Source organism: Neocloeon triangulifer, unplaced genomic scaffold (assembly GCF_031216515.1).
Source record: "Neocloeon triangulifer isolate White Clay Creek 2 clone unplaced genomic scaffold, ASM3121651v1 ptg000014l, whole genome shotgun sequence".
Classification (NCBI taxonomy): domain Eukaryota; kingdom Metazoa; phylum Arthropoda; class Insecta; order Ephemeroptera; family Baetidae; genus Neocloeon; species Neocloeon triangulifer.
Genome location: NW_026775556.1, coordinates 7159823 through 7179433, shown reverse-complemented (window position 1 = coordinate 7179433; position 19611 = coordinate 7159823). Strand labels below are relative to the sequence as shown.

The following is a 19611-nucleotide window of genomic DNA, read 5'->3' as shown; positions in this document are numbered from 1 at the left end:
CATAAATATAAAGTAACTAAAGTTCTGCACATTGAACCATGTTTACACTCTCTAGCCAGACGCAAAGAGCATTATAACTACACGAATTTGTACTCTAGCTTTTTGTCAGCTTGGGCGCTGAAGCAGAGGCGCGCTTTTTCGCTTGGAGGTATAAAATGATTTGGCCAAAGCAATTTCCTAGGAAAAAGAGCAGCTTTTAGGTTCAACTCTCTGGCAGCATTTGCGTCATTCCCGGCTCGTAATCAAAACTGTTGTGCAGCTGCCTCGTTTAAAAATGCTAATCTCAAATCTCCTGTTTTGTGGCCGAGGTGTTATGCTTTGATACCAGCGTAAAACCCACCCAAACGTAAATTTGATACCAAAATTAATTTTCGTCTCACTTACGAACACCTGCGTCAGAATATCAAATTCGGATTCGGCTCGAAATCAAGTAAAATTTATAAAAATAAATGGGGAAAAAACGATGGAGGTTGAATTGGAGACGCATTGCGCGTCGACCGCAAAATAAAATAAAATTCAAGGTTTTCCTCAGTGTATTTTCGCGTTGGGAAAAGAGTTGGGTGTGATTAAAAACGTCATGCGAAAAGGAAAGCAAAAAGTGTAATGAATATCACAAGAACATGACTAGGAGATAAATAGGTAGCAACACATTTTACAACTTATTGAGTGTTATTGAGAATGTAAATCTGAAAATCCCAATCGATTTTTTCCTGAAGCTGATTTATTTCCATTTTTTTACCTTGGGAAAAAGAAATTTTATATCACAATTGACGTGTACGTCTTTCTCTCTCCAGTGCGTTTCTTCGTATGACTAATCGGGACACATGTCCCTTTACAATTAGTGACAGGGAATTTCCCCCAGCAGGCAATAAATAAAGAGGCTAGAAATGAATAATATAACCGTATAATGCATTTAATACAGTCGTGCGTGCCCCAGCACACTTTTTCACCGCATGTTGAGAGAGAGGCTGGCGATTACTTACAGACTTTTCAAATACATAAATGTCAGTCATGTGCAGGCAATGCAATGGGAGATGGACGGATTGGCGGCGGCTGGGGCCGAGCAGACACACAGGATGTGCAATATTAGTACACGACACTACTCCAATTGACATTTATTTGAGTCAATCGCCTTTTGTTTACAGTCGTCACTGTGACGCAAGTTCGCACAAAACTAAAAAAAGCAGGTCTCATTTCTTTCTTTTTTTCATTCTTCTAAAAAGGGCGCGCGGTAGTAAAAAAGCAATAAACCCAACTGAAAAGGGAACAATATCTTTCTAGAGCAACGAATCAGATCAAAGAATAAAGATTTGGCAGAAGTGTGATGTATAGAATTCAAATCTGAATGTTGGAGTGATTTTTGAAAATTAGATTTATTTTAAATTTATTTATTTATTTCTTATTTATTCTCCATTTGATACAGTCATGACATGAATACAGAAAAAAAAAAAAAAAAAAAAAAAAAAAAAACTACAGAAAAAGTACAGAAAAAGATTTAAAAAAAGAGAGTGTAAATTTTCACGCTTTTCAAACTTTTGGAAGTTTGTTGGGCAAAATATTTGGAGAAGATAAATCATTATATAACAATATATTATACTAATAGAATGTCAATTGTCACCAAAAAACAAGTTGTCAGGCAGGTTGCCTATATCATGTGATTGAAATATTTTGAAAAAGGTGTTAATTTTTCAAATTTTTATATCCACAATACAATTAGCGATAAGGCCGATAAGCTACTTGTTATGCCTATACAAGCTCAATGCTAATTTGAAGGTCAAATTCAATTATTTTGTTTTGTAATTTGACTTGAAATAATTTTTAGGAAAAATTCTTTTTACCTTGCAGATTGAAAAATAATACTTACAAACTTACAAACATCTATTTGCAAAGTCATGCACTAATGGGAAACTATCTTAAATAATTAAAATTACAATTATTTAATTGTAAGATTTAAATTAATAATATTATTATTATAATTATTTTAGTTATTTATATTTTAAAAGGTTTTAAAAAATTTAAGAAATATTTTTTCCTAATGAATATCACACCTCTGTGATTTATTAAAAATTTTCTTCATTCATGTAATTCAGCATACGTATTTCAATCAAAGCGTTTAATCGTTTGAATTATGACCAAAAAGAATATGTCTTTGGTTGAAAAGAAACTTTGAATGTTTCCTTGGTCTTAAAAGAGCTGGAAGGGCTTGCGGCACGCTGAGGGCTTTTAAAAATCAATTGGTTGCGGAATTTGCCGGCGTACGGCTCAAAATCACGCGCATGATGCGAATATATAAAAATTACCCGCAGTTGTGATGGCAGCCGATCGCAGCAGGACACAAACAGCTCTCGGGGACTCACAAAAAGCTTTAGCGAAGACGTCATTCGCATACGATTAAGTTCACCTCAGGTCGCCTCAGGTACTTTCGAGCTCGTCCATCTCCATTTTTCCTGATCTGAACTGATTTACATCGGCATTGTAAATATAGCGCCGCCGCCACCACTAACGAAGCGACGCGCGGTTGATTTGCCATCCGTTAGTCTGTAAGCCGAGCTTGTGCTGTGTGTATTGAACGTGTGTGTGTATTTTTATGTCTTCACCGTCATCTTTTGCGGTCTGAAATGAATCTTGCGTTCAAGCTCAGAGCTGTTATTTTTCATTTGCACTCTCTGTATGGAGAGTTTTAATTTGAAAAAAAAAAAGAAGAAGTTGTCTGCATGCATAATTAATCAATCGCTATCTCCAACTTGAGGATATAAATTGCCGCGCGCGTTCTTTCAGAAAAAGGGCATAAAACAAGAGTATTTATCTTTTTGTTTGAAAATAATAAACAACTGATAGATTTAAGTAAAAGCGAATAATTGTTTTCGATTTCGAATGTGCGTTTATCTAAAGGGAGTTGAAAACTAATCAATTACCAGTTACGTCGCAAAGGAGTGCACGCAACTATACAACACGTGTCCTTTTAAAGCAATAATGCGTTTCAAATCGTATATTGTATAATTATATATCTACGCGTTCTACTTATTAAACTTAGATTCTAATTTTAGGATAAAGCAATCAAGAAAGTCAAACAAGTGCGAACGTTTTTGGAATATCAATAAGAGTGCAATGACGCACGAGCGTGCTGGGTGTATAACAGTACACAGCATTCTAGGAAAATTCGTGTAAAAAACTGCCGTGTTAAAATTGGCTCATACAGAGACACTCTGTCAGTGTCAAGAAATTGATTATCTATAGAGATAACCATTTTTAATTTTTTTAAAGTGCGATTTTAAAGTGATTCTTAACCCCTCTACGTTAATATTATACAATAAAAATTTAAGCCTTTTAATATAAATCATTGTCAGTCTTGCATCAATTCTCAGAGTGATTTGCAAGTCACTTCGATACGTCTTAATCGTGATCTGTGACGACTGCAAATAATAAAAAAGTCTCATAACAAAAGGTTCTCACAATAAATAGCATCGCACAATCGCGCGCTATTTCAAAATAGCTGCTTCGTTCCGATTGATATTAATCAAGGCAAGTATTGTTGCCGCTTTTCAAAAGATCGAGATCACCACGCAAAATACATTATCTCAACACCCTAAAATCCTTCAAATAACACAGCAAATTACAGAGTCAGTTGGAGCATCAAGGAGATTTACTCCATTGTGCATTGTATTCAATTTAGACAACGTAGTGTACACACCAGTCAGATTAACGTCACTTTGAATTCAATGCTCTCTCATTGCCGTCGTGACGAGCCGCACCCTTTTCCCGCCCATTTTTGAATTCAAACCAAGCGCAGCACAAAAAATATCTTTTTAAATAACGTAAATACTTCACAGATTGCTTTTTCCGTGAATTTTCCTTCTCTTAATTTTAAAAATCAGATTTTTGACTTCCTCAATTATAGGAAACCGGAGTTCCTGAGGAATCGGGGCGTCGAGGGGTCCTGGAATATTGATTGGAGCAGCTGACGACCAAAACAGGCCAAGAAGATGGCCGCCTGACAACAGAGCCGAGCTGAACTTGGAGTGAGAGAGCGCGGCCCCATGGGCACTAGTCAGTCCACCTCTGTGGCCGCCCCCCGGCTCCTGAGGGAGAACACGGGACTCTCTAGCAGCAGCGAACCTCTCAACCAAAGGTACGCCCGCATGAATTGTTTCTAAGGTCGCGTGTTACAGGGCTGAAGTGGCCCTTTAAACCTTTTAGGTTGAAGGGACTTCAGGGGTTTTCTGAGCCTCAGGTGTGCCAAATGAAGTTTATAGATAGGTTTCCGGAATCAGGGCTTTGCGAGGAATCGAATGTAGTACGTTTTAATAGGGATAATGTCCAAATTGACCTGCATGAGCAGGTGGTATGCATTGCTATGCTAAGGACGTCTGTGTAGGGCTCGCGTAATTGGGCAATAGGCACTGGGATATGCCCTGAAAAGTCGGCGCAAAGTGCTCATCCTTTAATCAGTAGGGCTCCCTCATTTTATTTCGGCCGAACCTTTCAGAGGCAGTCATTAAACTGGCAAATCTTTGTTCTGGAAGCGGCAATGACCTCTGATTTGTTTATATCTGATATGAAATTACGATGCGGAGTCGTAAGGCACCCGAGTTTTAGTTTTCAGTCAAGTGTTTATTGTTTGCAACTGTTGAAGTAAACAGGAAGATCAAACTCTTTCATTGAAATGCGGATAATTGAAGATTAAATCTTAACAACTTAAGTCTTAAGCCAATTAGAAATGCAAAATGGCGGGTTTGGCCCCAGCAGAGTCCATATAGGAAGGGAACAGAGTATTATAGTGCATAAAAATGTTCACATGAGATTTTATTTATTTATATTGAGGAATAAATTGTATTTATATTTTTATATTTTATTGTTTAATTTCGTGAATTAAAAATAAATAATTGCAACTATATTTTATGTAAATTTTGTATTGTATAATTATTTTTAATTTGGAAAAAGTTAATGATGTGTTCAATAATAATAATAATCTTACAATGATATATAACTACTTTTTTTCAGAAAAAAAAACAATAAATTTTATGCTAAATGCATGTTTTATCAGAATGTCTCTTGAAGGAAATTTAATTTAAATGTATCACATTTATATGCTCTTATTGTTAGTTTTATTTGAAGGGGCTTATTGCTGTCGCCTAATTAGAAAAAAAACGTTGCTATTTTTCAGGAAAAAAACTCGCGGATCTTCAAGCAGTTTGGCGACGCTGCGGCGCCGCCTGCTTCTTCGCCGTCGCCGCTCGTCCAAGTGTCCCGACCATGCCCGCCACATGCGCGACCTGCTGTCCGGTTGCTCGCTGGCTGAAGTGTCCGCCCTGTGCGAGCAGTACGAGGCGCTGGCCGCCCTGAAAGACCTCTCTGTGCAGGCCGATCTCGCGAGGCCGCCAGCCTCGGCCAAGAAACTCGACTTGGCCGCCCTGTTTGAGGCCCGAGTGGCCGCCGATGTTGAGCTTGTCTATGCCGGCGCCTGCTTCCCGGCGCACAGGGCCGTCTTGGCAGCCAGATGTCCCTACTTCAGACAGGTAAGTAATATTTTATATAATTCTAATATAACAATAATAATATATTTTTTAAATTGATTTATTATTTGTTGAGGAAAACATTAAATCTTTACGAGGATTTTAAAAATTTTAAGAAATAATATAGATTGATTTCATTATTCCATGTTGTTATTTTTTTTAACTGTGTGAGTTAATTTTCTCCCTCTGAATCCACGTTAAAATATCCTTTGAAAAATTTATTATTCAAGTTAAAAATTCATCATAGAAGTTTAATATTTGATGAAACTTGTATTTAAGTCTTTAATTAATTAAATAATAAACCAAAGAAAACTCCAAAATTAATTTGGTAAAATTAGCGCAGCGCAACTTTTTTTGACATGTGAGCAAGAACCCTGTTTATTGAGATTTTAAAATTTCATGACTTTAACTCAAGGATATCACACAACTATAAACATAAACATTTTTTATACAAAGAGTTGAACTTGACATATTATTAAAAAAATATGAAAGTAACAATAATAATTTATAATTTAAATGATCAATAAAAATATTAATAAATTTTTGTAAAATTATTTTGATAGCAAAGTAATATAAAAATTTGTATTTACTTTTTTTACATTTTCCAATTTTAAAAATAAACAGCTTACTTCATTAAAATAAAATATCAGCATATCAATGATTCATTATTACAATCTTACTGATTTTTGTTTCAGGTTTTGGGGCGATTTCCTGGGCACGGAGCAAGAATAGGGCTGGAACTGCGCACTCCCGGCGTTGATGCACCCCTCTTCGGAGCCCTGCTCAAACTTCTGTACACTGGCGAATTAGCCCCTCATCAGCATGACAGACCCCTTTTGGCCCGGTTAGCCGATGAGTTCGGTGGCGCCCCCAACCCTCTCGAACAGGTACCATTTTCAAAAATTTTGTTATCCTAAATTTGTGCTAAAGTGAATTTTTACTCAGGATCTGCGATATTTGTTGGAGACTGGTGACTTTGCAGACGCCATGTTGGTGTTCACAAAGGGCAACGGTTCCTCCAGCAGCAGCTCCAGCTCAGGACACTCAGAGTATGGCTTTAGCTCTCTGGGCACCCTCGAGCTGCCCTGCCACAAGGCGGTGCTCGCTGCAAGGAGTCCATTCTTCAGAAATCTCGTACAACGAAGAAATAGGTAAAGTAAAAAATAAGTCAATTTTAGAAATAAATACTTAGAGGATTTTCTTTTCAAGTAAAGTTATTTGAAAGTTCTGAGTTTTTAGTGAAGGTTTTGTGACCTAGATTAGGCTGGGCCAATTAAAAGTAATGATCATCATAAAAATTAAAAAGATGATTGTAAGCATTCTTTCAAAATTTAAACCTTGAAGTAATTTTAGGTCAAAATTGTATCTTTAAACTTGCTCTTGATAAGATTTTCATTATTTCAAGCCAAATCCCAGTTTCAAAAAGTGTTTTTTGCTTAGAATTTCATGATTTAAATTTTTCTTATTTTTGCAGGGGCGAAGAGCTCCAGCCAGAACGTGCAGGATTGAATCTGGCAACCCGGATAGTTTTGGATGAGTCGGTGATTCCTCAGAGATTTGCCCGAGTCCTCCTGCACGCTGTCTACCTGGACGTGGTTGACCTCGGTTTAGTGCACAGGCCACTGGAAGGCGGTCCCTCTGCTCTGGAGGACGCCATGGAGCTGTACCAGATCGGTCGATTCCTTGAGCTGGACATTTTGTCTCAGGGCTGCGAAGACCTGATCTTGGAAATGCTGGCGCCCCAAAACTTGGCCATCGTGTTGGCCTGGGGTGCGCGGCCGTACGGCTCTGCCTGGGTCTACAGACAGGCGGTCAACTACCTAAGGGACGAATTTCAGCCTATCAGCCAGTCTGGCGTTTTGCTCCAACTCAGTGCCGAGCACCTCAGGGAGGCGCTCTCTTCAGACTTCCTTCAGGTATTGATTTTATTCGAACGGTGTGCATAAATTTTTCAAATCTAATTCATTTCATTCAATTTATAATTCTTACAAGTTCCTTAGCATTTTATAGCATCGTTTTCTTCAATTTTGAAATTCGTTTTTTTTTATAAATCAATACTCAACAAATGTAACAAAATGTCTAAAATAAAATAATTTTAAACATCATTTCGTACTTATTATAATTTGTTATTTTGGCGGTTTTATGAATTTTTAATGTTTTATAGTTAAAGATTTAAAATATTCTTATTTGGACACATTTTCTTTAAATAGTTTTACAGCAAAAAAAATTACTCTCAAGCAGGGTTTCTGAGCATGAGCATTTTCGTCTGCTCAACTAGTTTTGCTCATGAGCATGCTCAATTTTTGGGTGCTCAACTTTGTCTGCTCATGAGCATGCTCACTTTTCGGGTGCTCAACTACGTCTGCTCATGAGCATGCTCACTTTTTGGGTGCTCAACTTAGTCTGCTCATGAGCATGCTCACCTCGGAGGGTGCTCAATTGCATTTGCTCATGAGCATGCTCACTTTCAGGGTGCTCACTTGCATGTGCTCAATGCTCTTGCTCAATGGACCTTTGCTCAAGGCTGCTCATGAGCAAATTTTGCTCAATCTTGCTCATGCTCAATTTATATGAGGAGACCAAAAATATCATAAAATTAAAACAATAAAATAATAAGATAATTATTAAATGATTGATCTAATTTGACTTTAATTATGATTTTAAAGGTGGTATTTAAATCCAAAATTAAATAGAGAAAATTAAAATTTTAAATAGTCAAATGTATAATAAGTAAAATGGGGAATGTTTTATCTTTTTCTAGTCGCAATGTAATTAATTTGTAATTGGCTCTAAATACTTGGATTATTTGGTCCATTGAAAAGGAAGGAATGCCAGGAGCACATAATAATAAAGGTGGTTGAGCGGAACTATATAGTAGAGGACTAGAGGGGAAGCCGGGAGAGGGTGGCTGCGGCAAGCGGTGCGGCGGCTGAAGGCCACTGAAGTTTTTAAGGGTATGGGGAAAATGTATTGGAGACGATACATAAGCGCCTTACGCTGGAGTTTCTTGGTCTCACTATGAATTTATGATCTCCTATTTATTGCAGCGACGAAAATACATAGGAGCAGATGAAGATATTATTGAGCAAACAGTTCTGCTCATGAGCATGCTCAAATTTTGGGTGCTCAACTTTGTCTGCTCATGAGCATGCTCACTTTTTGGGTGCTCAACTACATCTGCTCATGAGCATGCTCACTTTCCGGGTGCTCAACTTAGTCTGCTCATGAGCATGCTCACCTTGGAGGGTGCTCAATCGCATTTGCTCATGAGCATGCTCACTTGCAGGGTGCTCACTTGCATGTGCTCAATGCTCATGCTCAAGATACCCTTGCTCAACGCTGCTCATGAGCAAAATTTTGCTCAACCTTGCTCATGAGCAGCTCATGCTCAGATTCCCTGCTCTCAAGTGAAATTAAATTTATTTTCTACAATGCCTTGTGTCATTTCAGGCGTCTGAATTGGAAGTCCTGCAGGCAGTGCTGAAATGGGGTGAGCACCAGTTGGTGCGGCGGATGGAAGACCGGGAGCCGAATTTGCTCAGCCACACTGCCCACAGCGTGGCGCGGAAGGGTGTGAAGAAAAGGGACCTATCAGGCAAGTTTTTCCCTAAGAAAAGCGTAAAACCTCCTTGAACTTATGAGGCCTCTTTTCAAAGTAGACGTGGAGCTGCGTGAAATTTTATCTCCCCTGCTTCCGCTGGTGCGAATGGACCACGTGTTGCCGGCGCATGCTGAGACTTTGGCGCACGCCGTCCGTCGGGGGTTGTTGCCGACGCCGCCCAGCCACATGTTGGGTGGAGACAGGGATGCCGTGCGCATCCACGCCTGGATCAGGTCCACCTCGGGCTGTGCGCAGGGTGTGTGGATGCGTCCTCGCCTCTTCATGCCCTACTACGAGGAGGCCAAGGCAGTGAGTTCATATAATTATTTTGCTTCTGATTGTTTAATATTTTTTTTTACCTTTTAAATAATAATTAAAAGAAGATAAAGGAAGCAGTTTTTTTTATGAAGATAGGTATTTTTAACAATTGTTAAAATATTTATTTTTATAAGTGTCTCTCGAATCATAAATTTGAAATTGCAAAAAAAAAATCAAATTTTATTTCATATTAATTACACTACCAGTTAAATGGAAGAGGATGGAATAGAGCTACATTCAAAATTCAAAGCATTTGCATTTGCAAAGAATTTATTGGACAAAATTATGAGATAAAATTTGCAGAATAAATATAAATGGATAAAAATTTGTTAAATAAAATTTTAAAAAAACCTGCAAAAATACCAATTTTTATGTAGTTTATTTTATTTATAACTTTGATTTTTATATTTACTCAATAAAAATAATAACAGGATTATAATCATATCACATTTTTAAATTTAAATTTATTAAATCTATGGTTTTGATTTCATCATTTCTCAATTTTATGATTTCAGGTGTTGGAGGAACATTTCAGCCAAGCTGTGGACGTCGTCCGGGCTGCCGTGCGCCGGCCGGACGACATCCCGGACACCCTGTACATGGTGGACGAGCGGCGGAACATGGAGGCGGCCGGAGCAAATCCACCGCCGCCCCTGCCGGACGCGGCCACCCTCGGACAAATGGTGAAGCGCGAGCAGAAGATGCGGCAAAGTCCGCTGGTGCTGCGCGCGCTCAGCCTGCCCCTCACCTCGCGTCACCTGGTGCTCGGCCAGGTGCGTCTTCGCGTCGTGCGCGAGTTCAACCTGCCCGACGCCACAGCGCAGCTGCTCGAGGTTAGTTGAACAATAAAATTACACTTGATCAATCTTTTGGGCAGTTTGTCCTTTTTCTAAATACAAACAAATCTTTTGATTTTTTCTAGAGCAGCCTTTTTTAATTAATTGTTTATTATTTGGCCACTGTTTCTAGTGAAACAGATTTCCTTTTTAAGAAAATAATCTTTTATTGAAATAGTAACAAAAAAATAAAATCGTGAAAGAAATTAACATAGACTTTTCCTTGTTGAGAAATTAATATCTTTTTCCATTCAAAAAATCGATTGAAACAATTTCTCTTTAGATAAATTTAAATAAAGTATTTTATAATTAAATTTTTAAACGTTTTTTTCTGTCCATAAAATATTTTTGTACACGACATCTGCCTTAATAAACTTCGATGAGGTAAATTGCAACGTCTCTAATCACAGATATTAATGGTCCTATCAAATTATGTCACTTAAATAATCCTTGAATTGACTTACACATTGTCTCACCAATCTCTGGCCAGCTGATACAAGGATAGAATTTTATTAACTTCAATTTGCTTTAATAGTGCTCACAAAAGTACACAAAAAGAATTTAACTTATTGAAATTCATGCTTTTAATGTTTCAAATTGATCACTTAACTATTTTGATTACCCTATTTCTTCCAATAACAGTTTTGAAAATAACCAGCTTTTTTGCACAATAAGCAGCTGACGTCCTCGAGACGCCTCAAGCACGTCATTTAAGGGCCATAAATCCCAAATTGCCAGATTATCTGCAGCTGATAATTGTTTGTTTTGCAGTCAGACTGGCACAGAAATCCAGTTAAGACTGCTGCTTTCGCATTAGCAGACGGTTTTCTTTATCTGAAATGAAATTAATCGCTTTTCCTTAAGAAAACCTCCAGAGCGCCTTTCTCCGTACATAATGACTTAATCGGCACACCTTGATCAATCCGCAACAAACTAGTCAATTAGTGTCAAGGGTCTAACTAAACGATTGATCGATGCAATTTATCTATTTGTTTTTAATGAAAAGCGACTTCCGGCCTCTCAACCAGACTGAATTTTTATTTGCAGAACGCGAGCGGACTGAAGGACCAAGAAGAGGCAGCTCGGCGTCGGGGGCCTTTCGCGCGGCCGCTCTCGGCCTCACAGGAACACCTGCTCTACTCGCGGCGGCGGCCAGAGGCGGACGTGGGCGCGGATGGCCACCTGAGCGAGGTGATGCCCGACGTGGCCATGGCCACGTCCAGCTTCGGCCAACTGGAGCTCGAGGAGAGCGAAATCGAACTCGACCTCGGCGACGGCTATTGCCAGCAGCGCTTCTTCCACTACTGAGAGACAGACCGCCCCCGCCGCCCCCACTGCCTCCATCTCATCTCACTTGATGCATTTAACTTATTTGTAAATAAACACGAGCAGAACACACAAACACTGTTTTCTATAAAATTATAAAAAAAATGGTGTTTTCTTTCAAAAGATCAATGACCTTAATTGCAAGTTGTTTAATTGAGATAATCTCCAAAGAATCATAGTTTTGTTTACATATTTTTCTAAGTACAAGAAATAATTATGAATGGGAAAATGAATTACCGCCCAATTAAAAGTATATAAATATGGCTAATTTATGCAGTCATATTTTACACCCAAAATTTTTCATCAGCCGTCGTCTAGCTTCAGATTCCAAAAATCTAACATTTTGATAAATGAAATGTCAGTTCAGAAAAAGCCAAATTTTTCTTCCTGAGCAAAATATTTTACTTTTTAATTATTTATTCAGATCAAAAAGATCTAGCATGGAGAGATAAATAATCCCTGGGGGAAGAGGCTCAACAATTAATTTCAATCAAAATTTGATTTAGGAAAGCATTTATTGCTAAAAAAAATTTACATGATTGCTCTGAAATTTTATAAAAAAGTCCAACATAGATTTTTAACTACCATCAAATGTAATTTAATGCTTTTGATTATACTAATTGTAAGTAATTGACAAATTTGAAAGGTTTCTGTTGAAATCAGAGGATTTCTTTTTTACACACCTAAAAACAATAATTGCAAAATTATGAATGAGAATGAATAAGAAAATATTTTAAAGCTTAGCTGATGATACATTTAACCACAAAAAAACTGACTATGACAAAATCGGGACATTAGTAACAAAAAACCATATCATGAGGCAAACAAAAAAGCAACATTGATTGATTACATAATTTCCTGATGTCCTAAGTGGCGTGTGTTATTATTTATGGCTTTGAACTTGTTGGGTTAAAGAGTATAATACCGATCATTATAACTGGATCTGTCCAGTTCTCCATGCGCCATTTGTTTGTGCAGCTGAGTCTGATCAAAGTCTCGCGTCGAGATCAAAACAAACTATTTTAATTAGGAGCAAGTTATGCAAAAAAAAATCAGATGATAAAATGGATAAAATAAGACGCAACTTGGTTGAATAATCATGAATATTGGGGTTACGAACTCGTGATGTAAATGAGAATCCAGTTTAAAATTCTTTGGTTTCTTATAGTCAAAATTAAAAGGTTTTATTTTAAAATATTTCAGCGTACAAAAATTCACAGCTTAAACGCGCGAGATATGAGATGAACGCTTAGAAAAATCAACAATATAAGCAGCGGTCGCGTAAACGTAACCAAAATACTGCATGGAAATTTGTCGAACGCACTCTTGATTGTGCTAAATATGTATAGTGATTAAGGGTCACTTTCTTCTTTAAAATATTTCACTTATATATTCACGTGCCCTGGAGATTTTTTTTACGAAAAATAAATTATCACAAAAGCAGCTTTTTCAGTACATATTGAGGCAGCGCAGCTTTTTCGTCGGCACTCGTTTCGAGTATTCCGTTTCGCTGGGTGGCCGCCGATCCTCTTCGGCCGCGTGGGCCGGCCTGGCAAGGGGGAGTCTTTTATAGAGGACGGCGCCAAAGGGCCGCCGCCTCCGAATTTCCGCCTCCAGCTGCAGCAAGGGTGCGTCGGTGTGGGGGCAGTGCTCTCGGACAAACTTTGCCAGGTTGAGCACGTAGTCAGCGTTGTGGCCGCTGAAACCGGCGGCCGCGCAGATCTGCTCGGCCATCTCGACGGCCGTGGCCTCTCCAAGCCACATGGCGTTGTCCGGCGTGGCCACGTAGACCAAAGCGGCCGCCGTAAGCTGCTCGGCCGCCGGCGCCGTCCACCGTCCGAACCCAGTGGCCCGCCATTCAGGGGCCAATGGCCCGCTGGCCGCCTGTGGCCGCCACACCGCCGAAAAGTGCGTTGCGTAGCCGCCGAGAAGACATTCGCGTTGCGCCAAGTAAGATACGGCCGCCTCCCCGCGCAGCAGGTACGCGCGGCCCCAAACTATGCCGTTGGGATGCTCTTCCAGGGTTGCTACTCGGCCAGGCTGAAACAAAAGTGAAATAATTTTTTTTATCTATAATTTTGAAATTCTCATCATTAAATTAGAATGAGTTTCTTGCGTTAATTTAATCATTATTTCAATAATTTGCTATATATTTTTTTACAGAGAACTCTCAGATTTTGATTATACTATAAAAAAGAATTGAAAACGAATAAAACCGACCCCTGATAAATAATGTTGTGTCATTTTGTAAAGAAATTATTGAAATTATTATATACTTAATTATTTGTATTTTCCATTAATAAACATTTGGCGTGAAATATTCACAATAAGATCGCAAAATGATCAAATTTTGATGATTTGGGGGATTTAATGAAAGTACTTGATGTGATTAAATTACATTACAATAGAAATATTACGTTGATAAATATAAAAAATAAACAATCTATTTTGTTTAACGCGTGAACACATGCTTTAACATTTTTTTCTTGTATCAGTTGTATCCTAGGAATATTATTCAATCCAAAGCGAGAGAGTTGCAGCAGCAATAAAGACTGTTTTTGTTTCCTTAACTATTTAGGACTAGTGATATGATGACTATGGTGACTATGATAGTGTGGGTTTACCGCGGCGGCCGAGTCTCTTTTGATGTCGGGCGTTATAGCAGATATCTGCTAGTTGTAAACCCTTTCTTCTCTTTTTTTCCAAATTAAAAATTTTTGTATTGCCCGAGAAGAATAAAATTTATTTAATAATAATGACTGGGAACAAGTTTTAATAATTGAAGTGAAAAATTATTTGTATGAAGTGAAACGGAAAGGTCATTGGTGTCTTTTGCAAAAACAGGTTGAAGCAGAAAATCTTTCAAGATCATTGTCAGTTAAGCGATTTAAGAATTATAATACATATTCCATGGTTATATTGAAGTGTGTAATAAAAGCTAGTTTTAAGAAAATTAATTGTCCTTTACTTTTATGTAGAAATTTAATAATATTATTTTTATTTTAAATTATTATTAATTTTAAACTTTTATACAATATTATCTGATTTGAATTATTTTTTTTACATATTTTTGCAATTATTTTTACATAATTATGTTGAATATTCGCAAGTAAAAGTTTTTACAATTATAATACATAATTAATTTATTAGTTTTGCACCTGATCTTGTGGGAAGCATTAAATATTTGTAAAGAGACTCTCCTCCTCGATGTCTGTCTCCTTTTATTATGACATATTAATGATAATGATTGGCAAAATGCAAATACTAAAACTGATGTATGCTGTCTATTTCGTATAAAAAATATTGCAATATTTTTATTCATTTTCAATTTCCATAAATTACAATGAAATATTCACAGTTAAAATCTGATTTAGTTGTTAAATTGAGGGGATATAATGAGATTACTTGATGTGATTAAATTACAAAGATAAAAATAAACGATGAACGATGCCCAATTTAATAAAAAATAAAAATAAAATGGTCTATGTTGTCAAACGCACGTACGCATGTTTTATCTTTTTTCTTGTGTCTTAGGTATATTCAATTAAAGCCCAAGCGAGAAAGTTCTGGCAGCAATAAAGAAGGTTATTTTTAAGAAAGTTAAAAAAAAACGCCAAGTTCTCTGCTTGCGTCTGCCTGTTCAATGACCCTTTTCATTCATCTACTGCGAAACGCACGTTGAGCAATTATGCAGACGAATTCGGCAGAAAATAATTAAAATTGCAAATTGCTCATAGGCAAAAAAAGGAGTTTAGTAATACCTGGTCTTTGGTTCCTCTGTGGTGCGTGTTGCCCTGGGCAAAGGTGCGTCGGAAGCCCTTGATGAAGCCGATGTGGGCCTGCTCGAAATCGAAGCCAGGATCCCAGCAGAGGCTGCCGTAGCCAAAAACCCACAGGCCCTGGGAGCTCATTTCGACCCAGCGGCTGATCGGCCTGAAACACCAATAATTTCCGAGAATTAAAAACAGATCTCTACGGCTTCCTGTTTCTGTATTTATGTGTATCATATTGTATGTGTTTTGCTTAATGCAAATCAGGCTGTAAAGTTATTAGTAAATCGGTCGCATGTGTTGCAGAGCGCTCTGGTCATTACCATCCACGAGACTCGCAGAAATATGTATTTATTCTCTGCGGCAAGAAAGACTAGTTGCCTTTTGAGGCAAAAGGACGACAAGAAGTGTTTTCATATGACTCTAAAGTAGATTCATGCTTCGTTTATTATTTTAAAATGTTTTGAGGATATACAAAATTGCTCTCAACTTATCTATGATTGCTTCTACATAATTATTCTATTATTGAATTTTATAAATATAATATTTGTATTGATTCTCTCACATTCATAATTTTCAATTCAATCATTTATGTAAAAGTGTTTAGTAGCAAAACGTATACAAATTTTGATTTTATAAATTTTTAATGTCAAATTTTTTCAGATTCAAAGATCAAAATTATACCATAAAAATTTTAAAAATAAAAATTAAATTGATAAAATATTTAAAAATTTAATTTTTGTTTTTTAATAATCATCAAAAATAATTTTTTTAATATATTATATTATTTATTTATTTTAATGTGTATAATTTAGCTTTAACTTGCTGTTTCTACTTTTACATTGTACGATTCACGGTTTACAGTAAAAGCTTTGAATAGCATCTAAAATAAATTGAGTGAAAGCAATATTATGAACAATTAAATAGAACAATTTGCAACCGTGCACAATAAATTGAAGCGTTTTTATTAGCATTAATTTTTTGTTCTAATTTTCAAAAAGCTGATGAAAGTTTTGCCGTAAATTTGACATTATGCGTTATGCAAAAATATTTTGCTTAGCATTTATCTGATAATCAGCTCTTTCCTCACTTTCTGCCCCTCGGCGGGATTTTTGTTATTCAAACAAACGTGCCAACATTAGCTCAACCATGAATTACGCGAAACTGAAAAGACTCCACTGTAGATAAATCAATTTCAAAGAATTTTTATAGAAAAAAAGTATGAGTGGTCGACCACAGCAATACAGTGGCGAGGAAAATGTAGCTCGGCTGCTGCGGCCATGCTTTTCGTTATTGATCTGCGTTCCCCACTATATATGGAGCATGCACTGTGAGCGTGATGTGGCAGATGAATGGAATGAAATTCGCTCTCTCGCCTCGTGTGTCTATCTCGGTGCACCACTCAATCGACCTCTCGGATCAATTTCGCACCGCCGATTACATCAAAAACAATTTCAATTGACCAACAGAAAGGAAGAATAAACCCGACCATGATGCATAAAGGATCGTGCCACTGGGGCAATTATGTATGATAGCAAAGGAAAAGGAAGAGACGCAGTTAACCGACCCAACCGCACGGCGCACATTCTTAATTTGGACGCAGGCGATTCTCTGTTCTATTATTTCTCTCGGGGAAATAAAAGGAGACGCACAGTGAAATTGGCAGAGACGCACGTGAGTTGTTTTCGCGACGAGAGCGAAATTTCGCTGGGCAAAAACAAAAACAAGCCACAATTAAAGTAGATGAAAGTAAGGTGACTTGGTTGGCTTCTGGGAAAACGTGAAATTTGTACCGAAATAAATTCAGCTCGTGGTTAAGAAAATACTGGTGAAATTCAGGAAGTTGTAAAAAATGATAAGGAGTGCAAAAATAGCAGTTTAGTTTATGACAACAAATACAATTATATAAACACGAGTGAATAAAATTAACGAATCAAACGAATATGACTGAAAAATCCTTGGAAATTTGCACTTTCTAAATTGAAATAGAAATCATTATATTTTTGTATTTTCAACTCTGAACCTAAAGATATCTGTATTTAATTAATTTAAATTAGCTTCAAAGGTTGACAAATTGAAAAAATAAGAAATAAAAGTTTGCAATTACTGCAAAAACCCTTTAGACAAAGAGGTTGCTTTATAATTTTAGTGCAAAAGGAGGAAAATTCTACAGTTCCGCACCGAATCAATAACAAGAGTATGGCGAACACCCCACGTGTCCTCCACGCCCTATTCGGAAAAAGATCGCGGTCATCGGTGCTAAAATCCGCGGTAGATAAACGAGAATAGTGCAAATTGATAATAGAACTCACTCGAACGTTTGAAGGCGGTGCAGGAAGAGTCTAGGAGAGAAAAAGCTCGGCGCTATCTGAGTCTCATGTTGGCGTGGCCAGCAGACGGAGGCGACTGAGCGCGGCCGCGAGTGAGACGAAAACGGCTGATGAAACCCGCGGTAGCGTTTCGTCGGTCTGGCGGCGGCAGCGACGAGTGCGCACCGCTCCACCATAAAGAAAGAAAGACTGGTGCGTCGTCTATCGGGGTCAGTGCCACTCACGCGGTTTGCTCGCAGCAACAAAGCGAGCAGAAGGGTTGTCGCCTCGCACAAAAACAAAATAAGATAAATATATAAGAAGGGCTCTAATCTGCAATTATCGCCTCTCGGTGCGCGCTCTTGTTTGTGTCTCTGCAATGCGGCGGAAACGAGACTGCGGCAGCAATTTATGTGTCTGCCGCTTTTTGTTGTTGTTGTTTGTTGGTTGGTGAAGCTCCACTCTTTCTCTCTCCACCACTAGCTTCTTCTGAATTGAATAACGCTTTTGCGAAATCGCAATGTTTGGATGCTGCATTCAGTGCATCACCCAAGTCGAGTCTTTTTTGCATCAGAATTCAGACTCAAGGATAATTCGCTCGTTTCGGCACCATTGTTTGTTTTCGCTGCTCTTGCTGGCGCTGGCTCATTGCTCGCCGCCGATCCTATAAATAAACTGCGTACAGATTTGCATTTGTATGTGTGAATATTATTGCTCTCTCTGTCCGCGCGAGCCGCGCGCACTGCTCTATGTGTATAATTCTGGTAATACCACTCTGCGCTTCACCATTCATTATAAACCGCTTTCAACGCAGCCTTTCGATTATTTGAGAAAGTAACGGAATTTTTCAACGACTGCAAATTACGATCTTTCTTACACCAGCAATCATTTGGCTACGGACTTATGGACTAATTTTGCAAAAAAAAAAAATGAACGCACTTCACTATACTGAACTCTGTGACTGACCTCTGGAAGTGGATCAAATTAATTAATAGAATAAAACTCTGTTTTAGCTAATTTTGTGTTCAAAAATTCCATTAGCTTATCTCAGCAGTCTGAATTTTTTCTTCAAGTAAACTTTTTTTAATTTAAAGATTTAATTTTTACAAAAATCTGCCTGCATTCAAATGTGTTCATTTAAAGTGGCATTGATAATTTACACTGATTGTCACTTGTCAGACTCTGATTATTGATTTTCGTTTCAATTGAAGGCCGCCACGTGCTGATTCATCACTTTGAAGTAGCGGCAATCCCAAGGCTTCTTCGCATTATTTTAACATGTAACATATAATCTGATTGGCTGTGATTGTTTTCTCTATTTAAAATAAACTTTTTAGGTCTTGGAACGAGTTTGAATAATGAAACCAAAATAATAGTAATATTAAAATTTTTTGAAATTCTCCGATTGTGAAGGGAAAGTATATATCTTCCAGCAGGGGCAAGCGGGGGTTTTCCAGTCGTTTAGTTTTATCGGAAAGTATGGCTTTTTCTCATTCTATGACTGTGCAATCTCTTTATTGCTTTGCACAAAATCGCTCAAATACCTCGGCGTTGTTGCAACTATATCTCTAATCTCAAAAGACTTCTTCTTATTTAGACATTAAGACATTAATGTGTGTCTGATTGGCGGGGATTATTATTTTTGCAAAAGAAGAAGTCATAGAAAAAAGCAGGAAATCTCTCAAAATCTCATTTTTCGTTAGTTCAAGTATTTTATTTTATTTTAATATATTATATATATCTGTGTTTCTTTAAAAATGCACCGAAAAAGTTAAATTTAGGAAATTTTATTTTTTTAGTTATGAAAACCTTTATTGATAATATATTTATCTTTTATCTTTAACATAAGATTTACATTTTTTAAATATTTATGTTATTTCAATTAATATTTCATTTATTGTATTTATTATTTATTATATTTATTATATTTGTTGCCAT

At 37.4% G+C, this 19611-nt stretch overlaps 2 protein-coding genes across 3 annotated transcripts; one reads left to right on the top strand and one right to left on the bottom strand.

Annotated features, from left to right (window-relative positions):
- The first annotated feature begins 3877 nt into the window (after window positions 1-3877).
- On the top strand, window positions 3878-11689 carry LOC132199290 (BTB/POZ domain-containing protein 7). 2 transcript variants are annotated; one of them, XM_059623890.1, is made up of 9 exons: window positions 3878-4129; window positions 5165-5516; window positions 6209-6400; window positions 6459-6664; window positions 6988-7429; window positions 8964-9108; window positions 9170-9423; window positions 9948-10265; window positions 11316-11689. In XM_059623890.1, exons 1-9 carry the CDS (start codon window positions 4038-4040, stop codon window positions 11574-11576), a joined length of 2262 nt encoding a protein of 753 aa, XP_059479873.1. In that variant the 5' UTR covers window positions 3878-4037; the 3' UTR covers window positions 11577-11689. The 2 variants fall into 2 exon arrangements, with proteins under 2 accessions (XP_059479873.1, XP_059479874.1); XM_059623891.1 differs by having other exon boundaries at window positions 3883-4129; window positions 9173-9423.
- A 426-nt stretch (window positions 11690-12115) lies between these two features.
- On the bottom strand, window positions 12116-18067 carry LOC132199660 (glutathione-specific gamma-glutamylcyclotransferase 1-like). Its single transcript, XM_059624555.1, has 3 exons — window positions 17677-18067; window positions 15356-15527; window positions 12116-13634 (listed from the first exon to the last, which is right to left on the bottom strand). Exons 1-3 carry the CDS (start codon window positions 17868-17870, stop codon window positions 13044-13046), a joined length of 957 nt encoding a protein of 318 aa, XP_059480538.1. The 5' UTR covers window positions 17871-18067; the 3' UTR covers window positions 12116-13043.
- Window positions 18068-19611: the final 1544 nt, after the last annotated feature.